This window comes from Chelmon rostratus, chromosome 19, assembly GCF_017976325.1.
Source record: "Chelmon rostratus isolate fCheRos1 chromosome 19, fCheRos1.pri, whole genome shotgun sequence".
NCBI lineage: Eukaryota > Metazoa > Chordata > Actinopteri > Chaetodontiformes > Chaetodontidae > Chelmon > Chelmon rostratus.
The window spans coordinates 19,846,198-19,863,803 of NC_055676.1; the positions used below are offsets into that span (position 1 = coordinate 19,846,198).

General features: G+C 40.8%; 1 protein-coding gene across 1 annotated transcript; it reads left to right on the forward strand.

Annotated features, from left to right (window-relative positions):
- Positions 1-6,854: 6,854 nt before the first annotated feature.
- LOC121623210 (neuropeptide FF receptor 2-like) lies at positions 6,855-8,390 on the forward strand. Its single transcript, XM_041960415.1, has 3 exons — positions 6,855-7,182; positions 7,287-7,386; positions 7,496-8,390. Exons 1-3 carry the CDS (start codon positions 6,855-6,857, stop codon positions 8,388-8,390), a joined length of 1,323 nt encoding a protein of 440 aa, XP_041816349.1.
- Positions 8,391-17,606: the final 9,216 nt, after the last annotated feature.

Consider the following 17,606-nt stretch of genomic DNA (forward strand, 5'->3'; position numbering starts at 1 on the left):
AGGAAGGCTGCATAGTTTCCACGATCACAGGACTTGAGTCAGCTGTAATGAAACTAATTGGCTCATTACTGTGACTCACTGTGTTCTTGTCATTGCCGAGAGGAAAAAAAAAACCTGTTATAATTAACTCGCAGCGTGAGAGAGAACATTGATGTTTTTTTTGCTCGGGTTAGTGTTATTGGATATTGCAGGTGTTGCTCCAGTGACTGAACGTGAGTGATGGTGTGACAGTCAGGAGGGGATTACCTTAAAAACATCCAGAACCTCTGCACCTGTTCACCGCATAACAGACAGCTCTCACACGTATAATACATCCAATGTATTTCTAATGTCAGAGGATGTAAAAGGATCGTGGTCTAGGTAAGGGTTCAGCGACTCTTCACAACCTGGCAACCCAAATGCTCAATACAAATGGTGCCTCATTAGGTAGTAGTTCATATTGGTTGTGTGGTTTAAACTATGCAAAGAGGGAACAGCCCAGCAGAGGAGTCCTGCACCAATAATCCAGTTTGTTCTCCGCACCTCCATCACTGTCTGGCTTCGATTGGCCACTGAGCTGGACAGGAACAGTGGGTCAGGACTGCAGAGAAAACCACTGCCAACCTGCCCTCCATTCAGGACTTTGACATGTCCAAAGTCAGGAAACGTCACTGCGAACCCATCATGCAACCTGTTCCAACGTCTCCCCTCTGGTGGGTGCTACAGAGCTCTGCACACCAACACAACCAGACTCAGAACAGTTACATCAGCCACACAGTGCCAACAGACCTGCAACACCAAAACATCCACTTTCCTTCAAATTATAAATTAAATATCTATATATAGTTTAAAATAGACTTTTATACCATTGCACATAATAATAATAATAATAAATGTTATTTAGAAGCGCCTTTCAGAACACTCAAGGACACTTTACAGAGCGGGTAAAAACACGAATAACACAAGATAAATACAAGCACAATACAAACATATCATCCAAATGTACATAAATCCTGCACTGTGCATATACACAGGACTGTATATTAACATTTTTACATGCATTTACTCACTTGATACATATCTACTCAGGATTAATGTCTTTGGACTATTTGTATTGTCTACAATTTACAGAATGGTTTGCCTTGTATGGACATCGTTGCTGATCATTGCTATATATTTATATACGCACCTATTTTTTCACCTGTTGTCATGCAGATAGTAGTTCTGCATGTGTTCAGCTTTGATGTCCTTGTTTTAGCCGTATGACTGTTTCATATCTGTTTCAACCGGAACTGTGTGTAACATCGAGAGCAATGAAAAACCAGAGTAAGATTATTTGTAGATGTTCACACACTTGGTCATAAAGCTGATTCTGATATTAAAAGAGGAAATTCACTTCCTTGCACAACTCTGCTCAGATTGGATGGGCTCCCTTTATTTTACATGTGAAATGAAGGATATTAATAACTTCTTTGAAAAACAAGTGATCTATGCCGGGGCTAGGAACTGATTAACACTCTTAATAAACTGAGAGTGTGCCCGCTGGCTCTCAACACAAAGCACATCCTCCCCTGACATGGTCTCCGAGGTTCATTGTCTGTCCAGATTCTGGTCTTTGACTAATTTCTCAGTCAAGAGGAGCCATCAGTGCGTTTTCCCTGTGGGTGTTACAGGCAGTTCAGCAAGAGCACATAGTCCTTCTTTTTTTTCTAAATAAAATGTCCTTCTCTTTGCCAGCCAAGGCAATCATGCATTTGTTATTAACAGTGTCACTGTTAATAAAATCAATCTGTATCTATATTTAATTCGGTTGCTGTCTGCTGCTTACGCCGCGCTTTATGTTGGCTCATGTCTGTTAATTGATAATTCTCTGTTCTCACCCTCACACAGGGAACATAATGTTCAGAGAAGGTGTTGTAGGAGTGCAGCTCAGGTTCGGTGGTCTGTCAGTTTGTAATTATAGTATCGCTACAGTATCTCCTCCTCTTGTCTCTTGTCTGTCTCTACCCTGTCTGTCCAGTTGAGTGGCATCACTGAAGGGGCGTGGCCAACAGGTCGGGCCAGCCTTCTCGCTGATTGAGCACAGGTGTGTTCAATGAAGTAATCAAGACCCGCTTGCCTACACAGTATATAAGCTCCAGGAGATCGTCTGGTACTTGTCAAATCATCTGCCTACCTGAGTGGTAATGACACAGACCTCTTTATGTGCTGAGTCTCTGTCAGCTTGCTACCGGTTTCTGATCAGTTTTCCTGACGTTCATTTTGTGTCTGCTCAGGTGTACCGAGCTCACCTGCTCTGGTCTGCTCTCCTTGTGGAATCTTTGATCACCTGAACACTCTTTGGCCCTCATCTGTCCGTTCTCCCTGGGAACCCGGACCAGCAGCTCTCTGGACTCAGTATTAGTGGACTCATAGCTGGTTTACTTACTGAACATTCACTAAGATGTTTTACTTTCCAAACAAAGCAAAGAGTGAAAACATGTTTTACAATTAGTTCTCCAAGGGAACTAACAGGATGAGACTTTTTGAGACTTTTAATGAGTTTTAATGGAGCAAAGAATACTGTACTTTTAATCCATTACATTTGCAGTTAGAGTTACTTTTTTAGTTTAAAGGTCCAGTGTGTAGGATTTAGTGGTGATGGTGCAGATTGCAACGATCTGAACACCCCTCACCTCACCTTTCTCTACAGTGGTTAAAAATGAAAAAGAGGAAGGCACTCTAGAAGCCAGTGTTTGATTCACAAATTTAAAATTATGAGATTAGTCAATATTTTTTACTTATTGCATAATTCTAACATGTCATTAGAATTTCAATTGGCAGATAAGAAACTAAGTAAGGTTAAATTCATTGTGAACGCAGTTTATAAGCTTGCTGCCAGCCATCCTGCCCTGCAGCCTCCCCTGGTGGTGGTGATGAGAAATGCAGCTGGAGACCGGGGCGACTTTGAATGGAGATGTCCATTGGCTGAAGGTGAGCAAGTCAGGATGTGATTGGACGGATTCGAGAACGAGCTTGTGGAAAATTGGAGGAAGCCAGAAACTGTGCAGGGTGACTTCTGAGGCAATTGCATTTTTATTCTTATCATGCATAACTTCATCTCAGGCCAAAATAGGCCTCCATGAAAAAAAAAAAGTGCAGTCGAGTGACCATCACACTCACAGTGGTCATTAATGAAGCCTTCTACTGCAAAACACACTTTAAAATGCATTATTGATGCTGCTTGTGAGAACAAAAGATCCTCTCACAGGCAAACGTTAAATAAAGCAGTAAAAGGAATTTATGTCTTCAGCAGTTTGAGCAGTGTTTTGTTCTTAATGGCTGAAAAGAGCTATACTGTCACAGATACTGACTGAACATGTAAACCTCATGCAGGCAGTTCCCAGCAGGAGGTCTGGTTCGAACCTGCTGTGAGGCAGTTGTATTTTTCATATTGTATGTTTTGCTGTTCAGTGTATCACAGATGCTGTTTGTATTTTCTGTTTTTCTGTTTCAAGGTCACCGCAAGCCCAACATTAGTGTAACAAAACTGCCGTCTTTCACCTCAGAAAAATAGGGGTTTGTACATTTCTGTCTCCAGAGACACCAAAAGGCGAATGCATGTTTTTTTCATTAGCAGCAGGGGGACATTAGTGCAGACAGAACTTTTTCAAACGCTGCTGCGAAAGGTTTACCAGATGAAGAGAATGCTAATAACTCATGTTTTCAAATTTCCACATCCTCCGGTGAGTTGTGGACATTATTTAGTCTCTTTATCCCGTGTCCTCTTCTTTCTTTCTTTTTTTTGTGGATTTACACCGGAGGACAGACAAAATGAATAAATGAACTGTTTTCATGCTGCACTTCGTCAAAAACCGCAAGACACATGAAAAGTGTTCGGTGTAACACACAGCTGATGAAGAATAGAGGGGCCCAGCATTGATTGACCTTCTGCAGAGGTCAGTCAGGTGAAATGAAATGATGAGTTGCATGTGGGACATCAGCATTTTATAAGCAAGGGAACAGGTATTACAGGAAATGAAACAGAAGTGTAGCCCGGAGGGACGAGCGCAGGCAGCCATTGAAGAAGAAAAAAAAAAGAGCTCTGTTAGAAATTGTTGGTCAGCAGCCTCGAGGAAGAAGAGGAGGGATGGGATTAACTTTGCCATAACTTGGGTGATCCCCTGACTTTTCCTTTAGTACCATCATCAGGTCAAAATTTGTCCAATATTAAGTTTATGACAAAAAAACTAATGACATTCCCATGAGCCTCAGCTGTAGGCTGACTTTGTGCTGTGTGCTGATTAGCGAAAATGTTAGCATGCATAATCTAAACTGAGATGAAGCGTGTTGGCACTGTCGTTGTGAGTACATTAGCATGTGGATGATAGCATTTAGCTTGTATTGTTTTGTCTGCAGTTTTTCACGCTGCCATCTTGGTCAGGTGAGGATTACGACCTCAATTAAACCTTAACGAGAAGATATCATTTGAAAACAACTTGCCAGAATTGCTTGAAATCAATTTTTTTTTTTTTTTGCTATAAGTTCTGTGTGTGTGTCTAATTGTTATTATTTAACAATGTTTGAGCGTAATCACAGTAATTGAACGCACAATGAGCAGAACAATGCAAAGATGGGATAAACTGAGCTGCTCCCGACTTCTCAACCCTTCATCTCTCATCTGTTTTTAACCCCTCAGCACATGCCATTAATCACTAATTCTGTTTGCAATACCGTGTCCAGCTTTCCTTTCATTTGACGTGCTGCAACCCGCATTAATTAAAACACTTCAGCCAACATGTGCTATAGATTCATTAAAATGCCGCACTCTAATCAAGTTAGATTCAGGTGCAGAGACTTCTGTGCACCGCTTACACGTTTTCCCCTCTGCAGCAGTGCAGGTGTGAGTAGTGAATGGTGACACCTGACTTTTGCATGACCTGATCAGTGCAGGTGAGCGGTGAGCGCTGATGCTCAATAACACCTATGTGTTCTCCTGAGGCCAAAGAAGACATGTGTCTGAGTCTCTTCAGATGCCCAGCCTTTTGTCCATCATTGGCAAGGAGTGCACAGGGTGACAGCTCTGTCTCACCCAATGCAGTATACATTGAATTCAATTCACACAACGCCTCCGGGCATGTATTGTTCCCAGCACCTGCACCACCAGCCCAGCACACCTCCCTCCTCTCTGTCATCTATAAGCACTGAGGCAGTCTCTGCCTGGCAGGCGGACCGAGCAGATGCACAGAGTCTCACACAGGGACGAGCGAGTGCCGCTATTTTCTCTGAATGCGTGGAATTTTCTGTCAAACAGATATACGCCATCTCTAAGGGCAGAGGAAAGGAATACACTTCAGATCCTGCTTCCTGTGTGGTAAGAAAATAAGTATCTCGAATTATTTTTTAACTTACACAATTTACCTTTGGGAGAAATTGTCACTTTACATCCCAAAACCTGGATTAATCATCATGCACAAGGTGTAAGATCTACTTTTGTCAGTAAAGCAGTGGAAATATTAAAGCTGTATGACTAATTATTGATGACCAATTTAAAAAAAATACTTTTTTATCTTTTAAATTGAACTGTCTGTCCTCCAGTTGTGCACAAAATTCCCACCAGGCATGACTTTAGAAAGCATAGTAATAACTTTCAGTGATAAGATGATTTCTCTGTATCTCACAGGGAATACATTAAGCTCAGTTAAAGTATCTCCAGCAATTGATTTTTGGTCTCAGATGTCTTTGTAGCATTTTGGAATCGAGCTCCAGCACCTTCTCAGTCATCCATGTAATTGTCGCAAGAACATCAGAACAAATAGTTTTAAGTTCCCCTGAAGACAAACAGAAATTGATCTCCTCTCATCCGCGGAGGGTTTGAATTCCAGATTTTTAATGACTTATGTGTTTCAGTATCATGAGAAATGTGATGAGTGAGTTTATATTACATATTCTCCTTTACTCAGATTATCTTTTTGGTGACTGGGAAACACAATGGTTGCAGAGTAAGTCAAACACAAACACAGCAGCATTATTATCTGAAAATTAATTCAAGGGATTTAGAGAACAATGAGTAAATAGCTTATTTTTATATAAATTCTATTACAATGCTTTAGAAGGTATTAAATTTTTTTAAATAAACAATTAAGTGGGTAAATTGAGACTGCATGATTTCATACGCAATTACTAATTAAAATACTAATTATTGATTCATCACATGACATCAATTAAATATTCACCACTATGTAAATCTGGCCTACTTTGGGACTGAACCCAATTTTCACACAAGACAGGCTGCGATTTGATTGGACAATGTTTTAGTTGCACAGATGTCGAGCTGCAGCAAGCAAATACATCAATTAAAAACATGAGTGGGATTGAACTTCATCGTTCTGCGGAAGGTATACGAGCGTCACCTTGCTGCACATTAGAGAAATTGAACCCTTCGAGATGTGTAAAATTCACCCAACACACACGTATCATAAAGAGTTTGAAGTCATCAGTGGCCCATTTTCTTCCCAGAATGCTGGATTCGGGTGATTGATGAAACCAATCAGCAAGCTATCAACCCCACTGCTCTCAGAACATATTGGTCCTTTTAGTCAGAGAGTGGTTATTAGAGAGTGTGTGAGAGCATACACTTGACTGGATCAACCCAAACACAATCATCAAAAGACACAAGAATTGGACTATTGATTTTTTGATGGATTCTATTGTTTCATGTAATTACCAATTGATTCCGTCTTCTAGCCGGTAGGATTGCATTCCCACTGAGTCAACGTGTGTAATGATGTTCTGCTTCGTAATTGGTTGATTTTGTTAACGGAGGATATTGGATATTTAACTCAGAACACATGCACTAACATGCCTCTCTGTTTCTCTTGCATCCAGATATCACCATGAGCCGGAATCTGGTTCTCAACATGACCTCGGAGGGTTTGGGCCCTTCCAATTCTTCAAAATTGCAGGAAAATCCTTTGACGCACCAGAACATCACCTATGTTGACTTCTACCTCCACAAACCCTCTGTGGCTGCGGTCTTCACCGTCTCCTACCTGCTCATCTTCCTGGTGTGCATGGTGGGAAACGGCGTGGTGTGCTTCATCGTGCTGCGCAGCAGGAACATGCGCACAGTCACCAACCTGTTCATTCTCAACCTCGCCATCAGCGACCTGCTGGTTGGCATCTTTTGCATGCCAACCACGCTGGTGGACAACATCATAACAGGTCAGAATACACAATATCCTAGTAATTTTAGGAATTAAATCATTCATGCAGGCTGCTTTTCTTCATGGTTTCACATGATTTTAACATTTTCTTGTTTTCTGCAGGGTGGCCGTTTGGCAGTGTAGTGTGTAAGCTCAGCGGCATGGTTCAAGGGATATCTGTGTCAGCGTCTGTCTTCACTCTAGTGGCAATAGCTGTTGACAGGTGAGGGTGGACATAATATCACTGGCTCTTATCTGCTTGTGTAGGATTGTGTTTTGTCCTAAGAGGCTTCTTTTCCTTCATGCATTTCCTCCAATCCCCTTTGTGTCAGGTTCCGCTGCATTGTCTACCCGTTCAAGCAGAAGCTGACCATCACCACCTCAAAGCTAATTATCGTCATCATATGGGTCTTGGCTGTGTCCATCATGTGTCCCTCTGGGGTCATGCTGCAGGTCACAAAGGAGCAGAGGGTGCGGATAGTCCTCGGCCGTAACAACGACACCCGGCCCTTCTACTGGTGCCGGGAAAACTGGCCCAACCAGGAGATGCGTAAAATCTACACCACTGTCCTCTTTGCTAACATCTACCTCGCTCCTCTCAGTCTTATCGTCATCATGTATGCTCGCATCTGCTTCACCCTCTCGAAGACCACCGTTCTTCCGAAGAGGAGCAGTGGAAGCGCGTCCGAGGAAGGCATCGGCAACAGCAAACCCAGCGTGGAGGGCCGTCACACGAATTCAAAGAGGAAGACTCGGGTGATAATGATGCTGCTGGTTGTGGCTCTGCTCTTCATCTTATCCTGGCTACCTCTATGGACTCTGATGATGCTGAGTGACTACGCCAGTCTGACAGAGCACCAGTATCGTGTAATTAACATCTACGTGTATCCCTTAGCTCACTGGTTGGCCTTCTTCAACAGCAGCGTCAACCCCATCATCTATGGGTTCTTCAACGAAAACTTTCGCAGAGGCTTTCAGGCTGCTTTCAAATTCCAGCTGTGCACTGCTGACATTGAGCGCCAGAGGAGCCACTCCCATCGGATCCGGGGGCACGCTGTGCTCCCAGTCCAGCCCGCGGCCCGCAACAGATCAGGCTCAGGAGTCAGACCAGGGTTAGTAGAGAATGGGAAGTGCTCATGTCAGGAAGGAGGGTGCTGGGCTAGTAGAGGTGATATCAAAGAACAGGACCTGATCATGGAGGACCTGGAGAAGGTCTCCCAGATTTAGACAGACTGAGACTTTCAAAGGATCTGAGGTTTAAAGGCCCTAAAGACTTGTTTTGAAATTGTAAGTATTTTATCTTTAACAGTAAATATATGTGACTAAATACGCAACAATCAGAGTTTAGGGAGAAACAGTCTTAGGTTCCCTGAATCCGTGAGACGGCATTGAGGAGAGAACCACCACTGTCATTGCTAACAATATCCATCCCCCTCGTGTCTCATTCTCATGCAAGAAAACTCCTAACATTATCGTAATGAATGTAAACAACGAAGATGGCTAATGTTAGTAATCACTAGTCAAGCTAACATGCTTGCAGTGGGAAATTTGGGCTGCACTTTCTCCACCATTCTTGTGCCACTAGCTTACTCTAGCTTCAGCATTATATCTGCCGAGCCCTGTGGTAGACTCTGTTCATGCACGATTAGTGCATGGGCGAAGTGTCTGCAGGTAGGCAGGTAGACAGGCAGGTAGGCCGACCAACGGCCAATTAAGAAAAGAGCTCGTGTATCTGTGTGTATCTGGCTGCTCCTCCACGTCCTGTTTTCTCAGAACCATTTGAACGTGACTCCTCTACTTAACTGTCCATCAGTCATACATTCAAGTCTTGACACTTACATGTGTGCAGTTACATGTTCTGCTGTACTGAGAGTATCTGGCTTTGGAGTGATTATCATGGCTGTGAGCGGTGTTATTTTGATATTAGTAGCTGTGTCAAAAATGTTACTACCAGTTATTTTCTGAAAATAAGGTTTGTTCCCTTTTTCCACATACAATTACTTTTAAAACCTGTTACCTTAACATGTGGCCTGTTAGTGAACAGTTCTGATGTTGATGCTGGAGCAGAATAACATAAAGACTCAGTAAAGAGTGCATATTTTTGATTGATGTTTACTGTAAATTTAATCTGAAGGAAATACGTATTAACTCATTGTAGGATTTTTTTGTGTATTCTTATTTCTTATTTTCTGTCACGGTTATTTTGTACTATTTTCTGGTCAATATTGTCGAAATCTTAAAGTTAGCCTGTAGAGTTTTGGGTACCCTTGTAGAGCTATGGAGCAACGTTTTTAAGTACTGTTTTTAAGTGTGGGTCACACATGCATGTGACGTTATACACACTACGCACTGTTCTGCTGATCGACAGTGGCGATGCGGCTCCAAGAAATGTAGCAAATGGCCAGCAAACAGCAATGCAAGCTAGCAAGGATGATTGTAAACAATCCTGATTTAAAATATTTTAAAAAATCGGTTTTGCACGTTTTATGAGGAAGGAACTGCACTCAACAAGCAGACCTCCTTAACAACCTACTGCTAAGTATTACCAATATGCTATACCGATAAGTGTGTTTTATTATGAACATGCAATCGTGTTATTTATGTTTTCTTTTTCAGGAGTACTTGTGCATGCTTTCCTAGTGAAAATAATTCACCATGTTTCTCCAAGCAGCTCATTCTGTACTCAGGAGCACAAGTTTTCCATGTGATTCATATGAAAGCAAGCAGATAACCAGCCTCAAAGACAGATGGAAAAGAAGATTACCTCACTGGTAGAGCCATGAAGTGTACGTGGTATTTTCAGTGCATACTCGATATGATTTTTTGATGTGTTTTTTATTTTTGGCTCTTAGCAAATCTGCACATAGATTGCACCGAACAGGCTTGTTTATCAATCGCCACAAGAAGAAAGTGAGGAAATATGGAAAATGCTCTCGTGGCAGCTTTGTACGTGTGAACCTGTTTTTATTCATACATATAAGATATATATAGATATAGAATACTGAAGATAACAAAATATTTACTCCATATAGTGATATCTATGATATACTTTAATTTTTAAAAAGTAGTTTCCTAAAACAGCTAGGCACTGTAGATCTCAGCTGCAAACACTACCCAAAGTGAAGAAAACTGTGTATTTGTCAGGAACTACTTTGAGCAGCGGATTTGCAGCTGTTGTGAATTGTGCAGAACAGTGAGTCAAAATAAAACAAAGGCAGTACCTATGTTCTTCAAAATGAAGAAAATGCCATCCAGTGCAATGGTGTTGTAAACTGATGTGTTTTAATGGACAAACCAGACAAATGTTTTTAGTAGGAATGATGCATTTTTTGGTTTTGGTCTTTCCACAGGATTTTTTGACAAAAAGAAAAAAATTATAGAACATTACCAGACTTACCCTTTAAATTAGCGAGTGCAAGCACTGATGCAATCACAGTGATGCACTGTACCACTGTCATTTAAAAACAGGAAGTCAACTTTTTCTGACTTTTTAACCTCACAAATGGAATAACCCTTGAATTGCCTGCCCGAGGAGGACCTGCAGCTGGTTGTTGGTCATTTCTTGCATTTTTTTGACCCATTAGTGAAACATTTCTAACAGCTGAATGTGGCTGTGATTCACAAATTTGTCATCAGATATTTGTCATCTTTTATCCAACACGTTGTAGTGGCTCTTTAAGATTAACTGCAGTGTTGTGGCCAAGAAAGAAATGTTTGAAATTGATTTATGGAATCACCACAAATGCTTCCCCTGCAGCACTCTGTCAACATTTACACCATAATGCTGTACAGACAATGAACATAATGGACAGCGTAACAGCAGAGTCTGAGAAACATCACAAAGTATAGAATCACCTATGTTCGTCTATGCTTTGCATTATGCTTCCAGACAGTGTGCGAAACATTCAACTGGAACTGTGCCTGCTGATTGGGCTTCACATATAATACATGGAAGATATACGTGGCCTTAGCTACAACTTCAGGTCAATTCAGTTCACGATAACCTTGAGAGAACTATCACACAAGCCCCCACAAAATACTCTTACTGTGTACAGCTGGAATGAGTTGGTCATCTTTACCACTACCAAGTGACGCTGTCTAGAAACCACAAATACAAATGACGTATTTATATACATTCCCACAGCCTCATATGCAGACCATAATGATTTCAATGATTAGATGCATAACAATGAGTACTGGCAATTTTAAATGTGTACTCAACCATAACTGCATGCAGAAAATTCAGCACTTAATCATTCATGCCATTATAATAGCTGCTACAGTTGACGTAATTGTTTTTTTATATGCCAGAAATGTCCCATTATGCTCCCAAAACTACAATTAAAATGAACTTGTAGCTGATGTAGATTTACAAAAAATAACATAAAGGATTTTTGCTGTATTCTGATCCAAACTGCAGACAATGGCAATTTTGTAGAATGAGGCCAGCATTCAGAGTCAATCCAAGATGTCATAAGATTTATGTTTTTTCCCCATCATTGAGTCCAACCAACAGAATCAGTTTGGAGGTCAAATGATCAAAACACTAAATGATTAAAGGGGTCAAAGGGTAAAAGCACAATTTGCTAGGTTTGAATCATCATTACTGTATCGAACACAGAGTAATCATCAAGTCTTTTACACAGATCACAGATCCAGCTCTTAAAATGAGCCTTTCTCTTCAACTAATTTACTCATCCCAGACATGATTTCTATGCATTTTTATTCAACCTTAATTAAAGCATGATGGCGTAGATGCATTTTCTAATGCTCCTGGAAACCTGCTACTGAAACACCTCCCGTGACAGGACTGGAAAACCACATCTTTGACTCCCTCTGGTATATTACTCACTCACTGAGTAATATACCACTCACTGCCTTCTTTTTTCTTTCAAATGCACCCATACTAAAATATTAAATCTCAGAAGGAGAAACAGCTCAGCGATCTACAGTGTCACTTAAGCCATAAATACAAAAGGTAAATGAAGACGTATAGTCCCTTGTGCATATTTTTTTGGTTTAGAAATGAAAAAAGTGAGCGGTTCATTTCTTCCTCCTGCTGTGTTGCCATACAGTTATATTTCTAAGTAGAGGAGTACCCTAACTCCTTTTCTGGTGAATTTCAAGAAATGATGGAGGATTACAGTAAGCATGCCCCGGTCAAAGCAAGACTGAAAGAAAAACAAAGATTAACTCACAAACTAGACTTGTTTAGCAGGCTTTTCTAACATTCTTGCGCCCACAGTGTATTCTAATCTGAGCCTGACAGTACAAAGATAGCCGGGCTGATTGAAGATGAGCGGCAGAGGAGGAACAAGGCTCAGAGAGGGCTCGTCTACTGGAAGAAGTCTAATGAAGAGCAGGCAGGGGCTTCCTCTGGGGTTAAGCGCTCTCCTGCAGCAGCAGCTCTGTGATCCTGGGAGTCATGAGGAGCTCGAGCACAGGAGAACTGAAGCCACACTGAAGGTGATGAACACACCTGTAATGCAAATCTACCTCGACTGCTTGTTCAGTACACGTGGAAGAATTGTTTCAGAATATTTGGAGCTTGGTGTAATATGTTATTTAAATTTGGATCATACAGTGACACTGCCTTGAAACAATTCCAGGGTTGAGCTTTAAGAGATTCTCATAGAATTCACATTTCTGCCTGAACAATGAGAATAAATATTATCTGAATAAATATGTTGACCTTATTGGGTTTTAACGAGTGTGTTTACACTAATAAAATGATAAAGCAAACTATCTCATGTCCTGGCACCTCATCCTTTCTCATCTCATCTCATCTCATCTCATCTCAGATAATCTGATTTTATGACATCTCATTCCATGTAATCTCATCTCCTGTCCTTTGACCTGACCATATCTCATCTCATCTCATCTCATCTGACCTGATCTTATCTCATGTCATATCATGTCATCTTATCTCATGTCTTCTCGTATTATTACTCATCTTGTCATTTTCATCAATCCGATCTGTCATGCCATCTCATCTAATCTGAACTAATCTCATCGCATCATCTCATGTCATGTCATCTCACCTCATGCCATCTGATCTCATTTCATATGATGTCATATCATGACATATAATTTCTCATACTGTGTCATCTCATTTGATATCATGTCAGATAATCTGATCTCATTTCATGTAATCTCATCTCATGCCATCTGATCTGATTTTTTCTCATTTCATATAATGTCATTTTATCTCATGTCTTCTTATATTATTTCTCATCTCGTCATTTGAGATAAGATCTAATCGGACACAAACTAATCTCATCACATCATCTCATGTCATTTCATATTATTTCTCATCTCATGTCATCATTATCTGATCATGTCAGATAATCTGATCTCATGACATCTCATTCCATGTAATCTCATCTCCCCTCATTTGATCTGACCTCATATCATATCATCTCATTTCATGTTTTCTTACCTGATCTTATTTCATATCATGTCATTTTATCTCATTATTTTTCATCTCCCTCTCATGTCGTCTCATGCCATATTATCTCTCATCTCATGTTGCTTGATCTGATCAGGTCACATCATCTCATTTAATCTGAACTAATCACATCTCATCACATCCTCTCACCTCATAGCATCTCATTTAATCTTAAAATACATATATTTAAATAAAAGTTAAACTGAAAATAAGAATTCTGTCTTTACTTTTCTGCATTCAGTATCATTGAAAACACCAGGCAAGCCGTTGGCTCACTTGACACAGCACGTTGACATGCTGTTGTTCCTGCAGCACATCTCATACGTTTGCCCTATTATAGGATAAATCTCCACTAGGACACACATAAAATGCCTCAAATGTCAATGTAAACCTTTCTCTATATGGTGCAATGCCAAAGCATGATCCAAGGTCAAGCTGTCACCAAGATCATAACCTTTATAGGTGCAAGTATAGACTCAGTGAAGCAGAAAGCAACAACACTGGCATAAAAAACACAATCAATGAATTATTGACTTTTTAATTTGGGTTGTTATTCCCCAAGCTGCTGTATCCAATAGTGATGCACTCTTTTCTTGATGGAGCAGTTCTATCACACAAATTGTAGGTGCACTGTGACAGAAGATAGCTGAAGTGTTTTCCCGTTCTGTGTTAACCAGCCCGTCAGCACTCTCTCAGCTTGCGACTTGGACACTTGGTGTTCAATGGTTGGGCTTCCTATGGCAGAGAAAAAAAAAGTGACCAACTCTGTGGGCTTTAAGAAGTAACTGGCAGTCATCTGCAGAAAGTTAAAATAAATTTAAAGTGTCGTTCAAATGATGAGGAATTCTCTGGCAAATGAAGCATAAAATCAAAGATAAATGTAGGTGCTGACATTTTCCTACCATGACCGACAGTGAAAGAGCAATGAGACCGAATGTGATCAAGTGATATTACAGCTGATTAGTGAAATCTGGACCAGACTAACTATCTATTAAATCTGTGTCCTATGGGGAAAGAGAAAATGGATTGTCTTCTCAACAGATTAAAGTCACCTTCTGGGCCCACTAATCTCCAGAAGCCATTAGTGTGTCCACCTTCAGGTGCATCTCCATCCCTGCTCTTCCATTAGGTTTATGTGTCATTTTATGTGAGATTTTCATCAAGAAGACATACTGTACGTGCCACTTTGTTTCCCAGAGCTATTTACTGTAAGAGCCCGCGCCTTTTAGCCGCTCCTCACTGAGGACGATGTTAATCTCTAAACATCTGGGAGGAGCTTTTTACTTCTGACTCTCTGCACTTCATTAAATGTTAAGGAGCATATTTCAGCTCTGTAAATTGATTTATTTAGTTTTCATTATCTCATCCCACCAGGGGAACACTGCAGCAAATGTAATTTGGCTGAACAAGATGATAGACACTTTATATTGGATCTGGAACACAACAATAAGCAACAGCTTTGTTTTACTTAAACGCAGCCCAAAGCTTACTTTTAGTTTTCAAGCCCATTTTTCTTCTGTTTTACTGATTGTGCATTGGCTTAAAGCACAGGTGATGTGCAGTCATTGCTGTGCCAGAACGCATCCTCTGTAGACACAGATGGAGCACCGGAGCTGCTGCTCTGCTAACGTGCTGCTAACGCTAAGCCTCCCATGTAGACACGGTGTAAGAGTGCCATGCTGGGGAAAAGGGGTGCTTTGAGCTGAATGCTAATGTCAGCATGCTATGATGTTTTGCAAAGACATTTATGTGCATGCTAATATTCTACAATTATCAAATCCAGACTAGTGAGTCGGCGGTCAGACAGCACTGCAATAATGAGATGCGTCATGTCACAAATCGGCTCAAAGTATGTGACAAAAGAGGGAGTCCACACATAGTCTGTAAACAAGGCTAAATGTTTTAATTCAGTAAATTGTGTGTGAGGTGAACGAAACCCAGACCAGATGTCTTTGGAGGTGATCTCCGTTCAATCTCTGACAGAGCAGTAAACTGAATTTAGAAATAAAATAAACTGAACTTATAAACATGATTTAGCAGAACAACATGGAAAAGGGGAGAGGTAGCAGCGGAAGACACATTAATACAGGGGGGAAGCCTCCTGAAATTAAATGTCAGGGTACACAAATGTCTAAAACCTTCCACTTTTGGCTCTGGAGGCCTTACGTGTCGGGTAATAACTATTTACAGATATTTTGTCCTCACAAGCACTGTTTTTAATTTAAAAAATCCGACATAACCACAACCCTAGAGCCAAAAAGTCAGAATCCTGAAAAAAAGCAATCACCAGAAGCTTACCTTCAACTAAAGGCCTGACCAGTGACTTACGAATCCTGCTTTGATGCAGGCATGACCCGCCTTTGCCATAGTACAATTTGTACTATCTCGTCCAAAACTGGCAACACTGACGCTGGGTTTGTGTTTTGTTTGAGCTCCATGTTCTGATGCCGCTGCTCCTCAATAAAAGTGGAAGAGCAACTGTATATTTATGTGTAAACATATAAAAAATCCTGTTAGCATGGGTAGCAGTAGCGCTACTTTACCCACATCCACCACTGCAAGCACAAAATCTCCTCATGTAAACAACGGAGATAATTACATACTTTGTTGTCCCGAGCCAAAAACTGTCTACATGTCAACCCTGCAAAGTGAGTTTGCAGTAAGGGTGCAGGTCTGATTTGTAGCGTCCTAAATCCAGCCTGCTCAGGTGTTTTGCATCAAAGAAATGTCTGATGCCATTTTACTGTGTTTACTGTGTGCACTCTGAAACCAGCCCTGATGACTTACTGGCACAAACAATCAAACAAAATTGTAATTACGTTATCTTTCTTCTGCCATTCCAATTTTCTGCCACCTACCTTTGAGATTTTCAGGTAAAAACTGTGTTCAGAGCTTCAGCCTTAAGCAGTCTCACTTAGCACACGCTGCCAAGGAGAGTGCATTAAAAATGTATGTTTTTCCCATCACAAAGCTCCCAGCTCAAAGGCTTGGATGTATGGCGGGTAGGAGGGTGTGTGAGAGGAGGAACTGGCACTCAGGGGTGTAGCACAAAATTCAGGGCCTTATAAATGTGCAGTGGGTCTGTCTCTGTGGGCCCCCATCTTCTCTTGATCCATGTCTTTCATGCAGCTTTTGAAAATGTACAAAAAAACTGAGCCAACAACTGTGATGACATGAGTCTATAGAAGGTATGAGAGTAGTCAGTAAAGAAGCGTTCATACCACTTTTAAAGAACTAATAATAATAATCTGAGATATCTGCTTAAATCTGCTCAGTTTTAAAGCTCAACCATATTTCAACCCTCTTTTCTCAACATACTGCAGCCTAAAATTACTGTATGATAAATTTATGGGGTTATTTATTATTTTCTTTAAGTATTTATCATTCGCAAGACAAAGCTAAAGAAAATACCATCTTAGTTTTCTAACCCCGACATTGAGGAAATGGTTTTTATAGTGCAATAAAATGACAACTCAAGGCTTCATTAGTCATGTTTTATTTGCAGAAACAATATGACAAAAAGAATCAGCTTTGCAGTATGTAAGTGTAATTTCAGGACATTTAATCTATCCCAGTATCGAAGCCGAAACCATAGTGACTCAAACTGCAGCCTATTGGTAGCCCCTGCATGATTTAACCATCTAAAAGTTAAAAACAGAATAAACTCCGGGTAGTCAGGGCCACTTTTTCCCCCGCTATGTACATGAAACACCTGTGCCACACACCTTGCTAATCTTGTTAAACAAACTTCTTTCTTGTAAAACGATTCTGTGTGATTTCCTCCACAAAAACTAAACTCAAGCTGTATGTCGGCGCCAGCTCAGGTGTTGCCGTGCCTTCGTATGATACATTCACTCATTTCCTCACAATGACATGAACTCATGTGCACGAGGCGTGGCATTGAATCTCAATCCAACCCCACCGTCCACTACTAGCCACTCACCCCTGCTCCGTTGTCTCTGCACGGAAACAGCTGTTTGAAGCCCCAGCAAACA